The sequence below is a fragment of the Euprymna scolopes genome, chromosome 2, assembly GCF_053919585.1.
Source record: "Euprymna scolopes isolate OS-2025 chromosome 2, ASM5391958v1, whole genome shotgun sequence".
NCBI classification, from domain to species: Eukaryota; Metazoa; Mollusca; class Cephalopoda; order Sepiida; family Sepiolidae; genus Euprymna; species Euprymna scolopes.
The window spans coordinates 139,702,263-139,713,221 of NC_136483.1; the positions used below are offsets into that span (position 1 = coordinate 139,702,263).

The following is a 10,959-nucleotide window of genomic DNA, read 5'->3' on the forward strand; positions in this document are numbered from 1 at the left end:
AAGTTGGTGAAGGGCTAGGGTTAGGGTTATAACTTTGTGTGGTGCCATCTTTTGAAGAAACAGGTATGTGAATTCGTCCCGGTTGTTACTCTCATATTAAATGTTTATCAAACTCTTTAATCTTTACAGCATCCGTTTATTATATAGACCGTTGTAATTATATACACCCCTTTTCTCTTCATTAAAGACCACTTGTCTAACTCTCCATCAATGGAACATTGTCTCCTCTCATCGTTTGAAGCTCCCCTCATGTACAAGAATTTGTTACCCCCTCAAAATAACATTACGATTTGTCCACGTCATCATTTCAGTCCAGCTCAAACAAAACATTGTTAAAAGTTATACACAACCTCTTTATCGGTTTAATTTTATACCCCCGCTATCCAACACATGAAAGAGCTTTTGCTTCTAACATTTATGTGCTTCCTTTCTTTCTTTTTTACCCAAACAAGGTATATTGCCAGTTGGTCGTAAGGGACTACTATTTGAGACTATGTCCAACAGGTTATTGAGAAGAGTTGAGTAGAGAGATGTTTGTTTGCATTACATTTAAATTTTAACATATCAATACAGTCAATGAAGCAGGAAACGGGGAGTGAATTCCAAAGTTTAGCAGTCTAAGGGAAGAAACTATTAGAGTAGAACGATTTATGGCATGTAGGGACCTCAACAGTGAAAGGCGAGAATTTTCTGTTTGTTGGGAGTATGTATGTCGAAGGAACACAAGTACTATGAGTTCATCAGACCACATTCCATTCAAATACTTGTAAAACAGATACAGGAATGCAACATTCCAGTGATGGGACAAAGGATGGAGCTGAGCGATAGTGCGGAACCGATTAGATTCAAAACTCTTTCTAGCCCAGATATAACAATATTCCATGCACGGTTGAATGGTGACTTTGTAGACGTATAGGATACTTTCAGGTGCAAGCAATTTTCTATCACAGTATGGAGAGTTCACTTTCTTTGCAGCAGCCTTGGCAATGCCCTCAATGTATTTGTTCCAATTCATGTTGCCGGTGAATGCTTTCTATCTTTCTCACAATGAAGGGTTTGAGAGTATCTCTTAGAAAATCGACCATATCCCGTCTGCTCATCCCCCTACCAACATCCATGTCTGAAGATTTCAATGTTCATTATATTAAATGGTTGGTCCACTTAAGCAGACAGATGGTGGAGGAAGATTTTATTGTGATTTCTCCCTTGCTTATGATCTAATGACAAACCTACTGGGATCTTCCAATCAATTAAGATAAAAAAAAAAACAAAGTGCAACAAGCCTTCTAATGTCCTGCATTGCATAATGTACCAATATTCAATGGCTAACTGAGACACTCAGATCGTTCATATTAGAAATACCCCTTCATTCCATGTTTGATAAGAATGTGTCGTTTATCATATCTGACTTAAGTGACTGGTTAATTATTAGTATAGAGAGCATTATACTCTCCAAGAAATTCTAACAGAACCAAACAACCAGCTATGGTACACCCCAGAATTGCTTTTAATCAAATAGATGTTCTGAAACTAAAGCCATCTTTCATTCGTTCATTCAAGTGGTGTCCTGCCTGGTACCGGCATTGACGGCTATGATTCTCAATCTATTTCCCTCCCGCGAGGACTTTATGAATTCATTGTTGCTCATCATTTTTGATATTGCTCAGGTGTTCAGGCTATTAACACATGTTTCTCGTTGTCATCCTCTGCTTCTATTCACAATCTTTCCCATTATTTTTTGCTGGTTGTCAGAGAGTAGCTTGATGACGGTCAGGTGCCACCAGTCTATCATGGTAATCTTTACAGAGAGAGGTGTTCTTATTCAGAACCTTAATCATGCTGTTTCTAGAATAAAGGGTTTTGTGTATTGTCATAGCTTTCTTTGCAGTTGTACAGACAGTAGGTTGCAGTTTCTGTCCGAGCAGTGCCCATACTGGGTGATAGACCTAACCATTGTACACAGAGGTATCTTCTGCTCAGCACAACGAAATATGAAACCATGAACAGAATTACTTCTGTTTACTTCCGTATTACATCAATCACTTGCTTTCTATGACCTCATGTTACCCTGATCGGGGATCTAAATGGGTTCTCGACAATCCTCACTGGGATTCCCAGACTAGCAGAGGAAAGGAGGCATCTTACTTTTCCTTTGACAGTAATGCTGCCCCGCTATCTTAACCATCTTTAGGACTACCAATAACTGCTGCAAAAAAGAGTTATAGAAAATATGAGAAAGTCTCATATCCAACCTGTTAAGTCTAGATTAGCTCGAGCAGAAGCTTGGTTCCCAAGAGTTTTGGTAAATAACAGAGTCCTGAACAGATGTGTAACCTCTATCCCAACTCTAATTAATGATTCTGAGGTGATTTCCTCTGCATCCTTCAAAGTCACTTTTTTTTTGCTAAGAACTTTAAAATCAAACTTTATCCTTTTCAATTAGGGCTGCATACCTTCTGAATTTTCCCGCAAGATTGAAAATACTGCTCAGAATGCTGGCAAACTTATCAAGAATCTTGATGCCAGCAAAACAACTGGTGCTGACAAAATTCCAATCATAATCTTCAAAAGCTCTACTGGTACTCACTCTCATTCTTACAAAGCTGTTCAAACATTCCTTGAAGGAAAAACGCTCCCCAACACCTTGGAAATCTCTTTCAGTCTCTCTAGTACAGTAGAACCCTAGTATATGTTTTTTTTTTCCAGGTTACGATGTGGAATACAATGTTTTTCAATCCCTTGATATAAATGAGGGAGTACCTCAAGGGTTTATCCTTGGACCTTTAGTATTCTTGATATTCATAAATGACCTCCCTGATAAAATTGTTTCCAAGATGGGTATATTTGCTGATGACACCACTCTCTATAACAGGCATGAGGGGAAAACAAATGAGCTCATATCTAACAAAATGGCAGAAACGCTACAGGATGATCTCCAATCTGTAGTGGAATGGGGACAAAAATGGATGGTCACATTCAATGCTGCCAAGACTAAACTTGTTTCCTTCAATAATTACCAGAAAACTTCTCTAACACCAATAGCAATCGCCAAGAACACATTACCCGAAAGTACTTCCTTTAAACTCCTTGGCCGAACATTTACAGGGAACATGAACTGGAATAGATATATTGAGAGCATTGCCAAGGCTGCTGTGAAGAAGGTGGGCTCTCTCTCCTGTGCTACAAAACTACTTACGCCTGAAAGTATCCTGTACCTCTATAAGGCCACCATTCACCCATGTATGGAGTATTGTTGTCACATTTGGGCTGGTGCATCTGTTACTTGTCTCTCACTCCTTGACAGGGTTCAAAAGAGAGTCGCCAACCTGATAGGCTTCAGTCTCTGTCCCATCGAGGAAATGTTGCATCCCTCTGCCTGTTCTTCAAGTACTTTAATAGTGAATGCTCTGACGAACTACAAGCACTTGTACTCCCTCGACGTGAATACCCCCGACAAACAGCTAAATCCCACCCCTTCACAGTAGGTAAGAAAGCCCTCTCCTCCAATAATTTGTTCTCCAGAACTGCTAGACTTTGGAAATCTCTTCTGGGATTCTGCTTTCCCAACTGTACTGACATGCAGAAGTTCAAGTGTAATGTGAACAGACATCTTACTACTCATCTCCCTTCATAATACCGCTGCAACTTATGTCCCCGATAGTAGCCCCCTACTTCAAAGTGGCACTGTGCCTTGTTTGGGGTGAAAATTGAATAAAAAATTAAAAAATCATGATCAAGTTGCTTGAATCTGTGATAAATTGAGAAGTTGTCAATTACCTCAGCCAAGCAACCTACTCAGTGACAAGCAATATGGTTTTCGTTCTGCAAGATTAACAGCTGATGTGCTGACTGTGATATCACAGAATCATTGAATCTATTGACGAGGCCTTATTTCTTAAATAGACTTTGGTAGAAAGTGTACTTAGCAAGATTTCTAGCAATGGGAAATCTAGAAATGTTCTCTCTGATAAGTTTATAAAAGTAAATGTTGATAAGCAAAAGTCCAAGGCTCATAATATCAATGTTGGAGTGCCTTGAGCATCCATTCTTGGCTCAACTCTTCTCGATCTTCAAAAACCTCCCTAAATACATTCTAAGATCATTTGTTTATATTTATGCTGATAACACTTCAAAGACCGGCAATAGCAAATTTTTTTTGATTCTCATTCGTCCAACCATGAGCACGTGGTGCAATGGGGTAAAAATGTGGCTGGTTACTTCTAATGTTTCCAAAACCAAGTTTCCCTTTTTTCACCACCAAAGCAGTGATTTCCACTTGACCCCAATTGAAATGGATGGTTCTTTGGCGGAACGAAAAAAAAAAAAAAAAAAAATTCTTTACAGAACATGATTAATTATTCTGTTCTACAACTAAAAGACAGGAGACCGTGTTTTATGATCCAAGAAAAACATACTACCATGAATATTTTTTAAATTAAAAATAATATTTTGGTTAATGAATACCCAAAATATTTTTGAAATCTAAAGCATCTAGATTTATAGAAGAGGATTGTGGTGGCTTTATATATAAGTGTTAAAAAAACAAAACAAAACAAAAACATTTCAAGCATCTACTTAATCTAGAATAAACAAATGAAGCATGCATGGTCCCCTGTGAATGCACAGTGAACGAGACATAAAAAATGACTAAGTTCAGCATTTGCGCCCCCCCCCATCTAGCCCCCAAAATTCCCAGGGGACCAATGAATAAAATAATAAAAAATATAAATACAATCGACATGCAAACAAACATGGAGATTAACTTAAACAACAAAAAGGAATTTAGTGCGGATTAAAAGTACTAAATTCCTACAACGGCACAATATGCATATTTATTGAAGTGAATAAATAAAAACAAAATGGACTAAATTTCTAAAGCGACATTTTTCGGTTGATGTTAATGACGTAGAATTAAATTTTTGGGTTTGTATTACTGTACACATAGATTCGAAAAAGTTGTCAAAAAATGAATATATAACAAATAAATGTTATCAAATGCAAGATAAGTTACTTTTCTATCCAACTGGATATATTTTTCGTGTTTATATTCAATGTAACATGTTTATTCAGCTCGAAAAACATGCAGTGTTCACCGATGTAGTGGAAGATTCAAAATGGCGCCCGACTTTCTCTTTAACACCGTAAGTTTGGGAAAAGGTGTTATAAATAATAAACTAGACAAAATACTATTTAAAAAACACCGAATATATGTCAACCTATGTCACGGTAACATGTATTGAGCAAGTTTCTAACAGTATTTTGTCTAGTTTTATATTTATAGCACCTTTTCCCCAAACTTACCGTGTTAAAGAGAGAGTCGGGTGCCATCTTGAATTTCCAATACATCGGTAAAGTTCGAGCTGAATAAACATGTTAAATTAAATAAAAACACAGAAAACATATCCAGTTAGGTAGAAAAGTAACTTATCTTGCCTTTGATAACATTTACTTGTTATATATTTGTTTTTTGACAACTTTTTCGAATCTATGTGTAGTGACAGTGTACAGTAATACAAACCAAATTTTTTTTTCTTTTTGAAAATTTCTTTAAAATCTTATAATTTTAAATAATCGATACGGTAATAGAGATATTTCAAATCTACTATAAAACTAGCTTGCCTAATAACATGTTTTTCATAAAAATCACATCATCTTAAAAGAAAAAAAAAAAAGCCATGGTAAATTTTTAGATTAGGTCTACCTCCACAATTTTCTTTTAAATGACGACTTCTAAAGGTTTTTGACTATGCTGAATACGGAAATCGCATTGAAACTTTGCAGAAATAAGTAGTTATCGAGATATAAAAAGTTGTATTATGCATTGTATTCTTTGGCGGCCATCTTTGTTACGCGCGTAGATTTGTTTATGGCGCACGCGCGTAACAAAGATGGCCGCGAAAGAATACAATGCATAATACAACTTTTTATATCTGGATAACTACTTATTTCTGCAAAATTCCAATGCGATTTCCGTATTCAGCATAGTCGAAAACCTATAAAAGTCATCATTTAAAAGAAAATTGTGGAGGTAGACCTAATCTAAAAAAATACCGAATTAAAATAAAATGTAAACAAAACATGAATAAATTCTTATCGCAAGCATGCCTTTCAAGAAATAAAATCTGTCAAACAAGATCGCGCACGCGCGCGCGCGTGTGTGTGTGTGTGTGTGTGTGGTTCTAACACCAACGTAACTTTGATAAAAATATAGGGAGGGGGAATTTTATAGAATCACTAAATCGCTTGGTTTTATAAAATTGACTCTTAACGTTGCGCACACTTTTTCAATCATCATCATTTCTTGTACTGTCACTCAAACTTATGTTTAGTGGAATCAAAAATGAAAAAAAAAATGGACTAAGGTTTTTTAGTGCTTTTTCAAAAAGAAAAAAAAAAATTCGTAACTTTTAATATTGACCTTTTGATATTTATATGAGAACCGAACCGTCATCTAATTGACATCCTCATAAAATAGGTAATTCTACAAAATTTTAATCGAACTTTTTTTGTGTTCGTTCAAAGAGAGGCGACATATCGATTTTTTTTATATGTCCTTTTAAGCAAAAGCAATATTACATGTCATGTCGAAAATAGTAATATATCCAAAAATTACGAAAATTCATCGAGTAGAACAACGTTTTTAGTTTTTAATATCGGCTAAACATGTTGACTGCCATTACTATGTAATCTAAAATATGCTTTTTATGTCCCCTATTTCTGAAATCTTCACCTTCAATCTATGAAAAGTGAAATTTTCCTCAATTTTCCGTAAAACTTACTTTTAACTATAAATGACTAGATGAATTTTCGTAATTTTGGGATACATTACTATTTTCGACATAACAAGTAAGGGCGAACCTTTACGAGAGTGTCCACCCCCTAAAATTCGTGTTTTACACTTTATAAGTTTTTTTTCTTTTTTCTGCCGATTATCATAGATTAAGTATGATACTTAATCCACCAGCAACCATTTCCAACTAGTTCACGTAAAAATACAAGTGAAATACTACTATTTATTTGTAAGGTGGTTACGTGTAAACAACCTGGGGAAATATTCGTTAGATAGTATTTTAAAGAGAATATTAATTTATTTAGATTTCATAGGTGCAATTTAAAGGCTTTAAAATCACTTTCAAATTAAAAAGATCGCCGTAGCAGAAAAAACTGGGGGGGGGGGATTAATTGATGACTTTATCGTTATAACGTTCCACTTCATTGCTATCAGACTTACTGTTCACGTGATTACAAAGTTAGGTACTAACGCTATTTTTTAAAATCGTATTTCCACGTTTAATTAAAGTTTTATGATATGTTTTTTTTTTATTCAATTGTAAGGTTAAAGTACAGAATAGGTACAAAACACCCTCCCATGTTAAGAAGGACTTTTTAAATAATAACGTTATTATTTCAGCACGGATCACTATCTGCATGAGTACCCAGAGTTATAACGAGAAAATGAACCCCCTTCTCAAGTCATTAAATTCATTATTTTATCAACATTTTTTCTACTAATATGATTAGTAAGGCTATAATCCATGATAATCGTCAGAAAAAAAAAATATTTAAAAAGGTGAAAAACACATTTTTAGAGGGTGGACACTCTCGCACTGGTCAGTGGTCCGGATCTGCCCAAGCAAGTAATATTGTTTTTTGCTTAAAAAGGCACACTTAAAAAAGTCGATCTGGCGCCTCTCTTTATACATGCACCCCTTTCTTTTCCTTTTACTCTAACCTAACGCAACTTTTAGGTTTTGTCAGTTTGGTGCTGTTGCTGTTCAAATTCTAGGTGCCACAGGAGGACTTATGAAGAACCTGAAGTGGCCCTTCCTTCAGTGAAGTTCTACGGGACTAATATTCCTGGTGGACCAAGTGCAAAAGAGATCCAGACAAGAATCACCCCATGTTAAGAACGGCGTTCGGAATAGTCTCCACCCCAATCTCCCCGTGTTAAGAATGGCTTTCGAGGTTGTGGGTGTTGCTCGAGAAAGCTGTTCTTAACATGGGGAGGTTTGGGTGTATATAATACACTGGGGGCACGTCGTAAAAATTTACCACATTAATTTTATATTTTTATGGGTTTTCGTGCAGAATAATACAGACCATGCTAAAATAATAGTATTTAAAAACTCATTCCTGACATGAGGAGGGGGGGGGGCGTTTTCACCTAACAATAAACAAAAAAGAAAAGACCGGCAAAATTGAGGTACTCATGTAGCAGTTGTCTCCGAAAATTGAATTTAACTTGAAAACCCTATTAAAAAAACACCACTGTCAGTACGTTTTTTTTTTTTGTTTTTTTTTTAGAGTGTCAATAGAACGATTTTATCCATCCCCCCCCCCTAAAAAAATAAAACACCTAATTGGAAACAAAATCGATTCTATAAAACGTGCTTCTACAGAATTTGAACCGAACAGACCTTTTCTGCAATAAAACTAATAAGTTAAAAAAAATTAATTAATTAATTAAACAGTTCGGTTCAAATTCTGTAGAATTACTCGTGCTTGTACACTCACTTACTGCGCATACAGACACGATAGTGAAGTATGTCAGTTAAAAATAAAATGACAGGAAAGATTTTCAGAAATACTTGTTAAGGAAAAATATTAACGTATGCCAACTTATCTAATATACTGTTTAGCATATAGTAATTACAAGTAATTTTGAAAAGAAACTGATCTAAAAAGATATTGGTTTTAGAAGCAAGGTGGTAGCAGGTTACCGTACCGGTTTTATTATTGGAAAAAGGTCCATTTTCTAGAATTGTGGTGTGACCGAGATTCACTGTTTATTGTTTATACTGAAATTATGAACACAAATGGACGATAATACTTGACTATGATACATAAACTTTAATTTCAGTCTTAACTTACTGAAAATTCTTGTTATTTACGCCCCTCCCCCAGCAGCCATTTCCAACTAGTTCACGTAAAAATATAATTGAAATACTATTTTTTCTAAGGTGGTTACGTGTAAACAACCCGGGGAAATATTCGTTAGATAGTATTTTAAAGAGAATATTAGTTTATTTAGATTTCATAGGTGCAATTTAAAGGCTTTAAAATCATTTTCAAATTAAAAAGATCGCCGTGCCGTACCGTGGCAGATTAAAAATTGTTATTTTTTTAATAATAATAATAATAATCGTTATAAAATTCATATTTTTATGATTTAATAAAAGGCAACAAAAGTAGAAATATCACCAACCTGCTAAAACATTGGGGAAGAGGAGGCAGTCCCTGTGTCGACACCATCGCTGCAGATAAAGAGGAAGAAGAAGCGGAAGGAGGGGGGCTTCTGTAATAGGAATTATTCCAATAATCCATATAGAGCCTCGATTTTCTTCCTTATTTAAAGAAAGCAAACATATGTCGTCAAAACAACCATGTCTTCTGTTTTTGTTGTTGTTTCGTTTTTTAAAAAACAAAATTTAAAAAAAAACACAAAAAAAACGGAAGCAATTGCGTAAAATCCTCAATTATTTTAACGACAACTTGCTTTCCTTTCGGGTTTTTACACGCACAACAACCCGGTTTCGTTAGGAGGGTGGGCGGCCCGGATACGCCTCACTTCCGCTGATAGAACACCATCCGATGTCAAAAGTAGTTCATTTGATTCATACCACTTCTCTTACTTTTCCTTAACCCATGCTTGGAAGTCAGAGTTCAAGGATTGGAGGTCATCATTAGCCAATCAGAAAACGATATCATGACACGCCTTCAGCTGACACCGAAGAACACAAAGACACGTTTTTGACAGTCTTATGTATTCATTTACGAAAATCACCCTTTTGAAGTTACGGATGCACAAAATAACCAATTATGAACACAAGACCAGTTTAATAAAATTAAACCAGCAGTGACACTATGAGGGTTTCTTTGATACGATAAGCACGCACAAGAAAATTAATTTGCATATACTATTATTAATATTAAACCATAAAACTTTAATTCAACAGAGAAATTACTTGGTGATCACACGTATTAACCTATTAGAGCGTGGCTTACGCAAATACAAGGCCGTTTCACTAAAGTCACGTTATCTGCTGACGTAGCAGAATAAAGTACAATGGCCACGGCTAGGTGACAGACGACGGTGCTTCTACATTATTGGGACGAGATTTTGTAGTCGATAAATGGAGTTTTTAGATACAAAAAAACAATGGTTTCAACTGATTTTTTTTTGTTACTTCTAATAAATTACAATGGTAGCTTCCAAATTATGCAGTCGAAATTACCTAAATATTACTGAATTATTATAAAACAACTTTAATCGTGTTAGCCGGTTTAGTGGACTGGTGGCTATATTATACATATCCCCCAGTTGTATAAAATATGAAAAATTGAATTGCTTTAAGGAAGAAACGAACAACGTGTTAAATTGATTTAAACGAACTATTATTTATTTTGTGAAGAAACAAATGAAAGAAAAGGGTACCGCACGTGTTTAGTTTGGCGTGCGTCTCTCGCTGTTAGCTGGTGAGAGGGAAAGTCTATTGTTGTAGAGAGAGAGAGAGAGAAAGAAAATCAATCCAGTTCATGAAGATAGAAAGCGTGTAAGGTGTACGTACTGTCTGTTGACTCTTGCTTCCACACATAGTAGCAGGTGACGTGGGGCGCGCACGCCCCGAAAGGGAGCGAATGGTCAAAAAGAAGGAAACCAGGTCAAGTCTCTTGCTTTTATAGTTGTTTCCGGTGGGCTTTTGCGCATGTGTGGATTTCCTTCAAAGGGGAAGTGACATTGCCCATGTGTGCGTACGTGTGTGTACGTATGTGTGCGTACATGTGTGTACGTTAGCGTGTGTGTGTATGCACATGAATGTGAGTGTATGTACATGAACGTGAATATATCTACGCGTGTGTACATGCGTGGATATGTTTGTATGCGCGTATGTTTGTGTATGCGTATGTGTATGACAAGAAAAATGGCTTGAGATGTGAATGCGTGTTTTTGTACAAGAG

General features: G+C 35.8%; 1 protein-coding gene across 1 annotated transcript in view; it reads right to left on the reverse strand.

The window, feature by feature from the left end:
• LOC145296696 (uncharacterized) overlaps nucleotides 1–9,626 on the reverse strand; it is a 47,515-nt gene extending 37,889 nt beyond the window's left edge. The window contains exon 1 of the mRNA XM_080142672.1: nucleotides 9,206–9,626. Within this exon, the coding sequence (XP_079998798.1) occupies nucleotides 9,206–9,324 (119 nt within the window). The 5' untranslated portion in view covers nucleotides 9,325–9,626. The remainder of the gene's footprint in view (nucleotides 1–9,205) is intronic.
• Nucleotides 9,627–10,959: the final 1,333 nt, after the last annotated feature.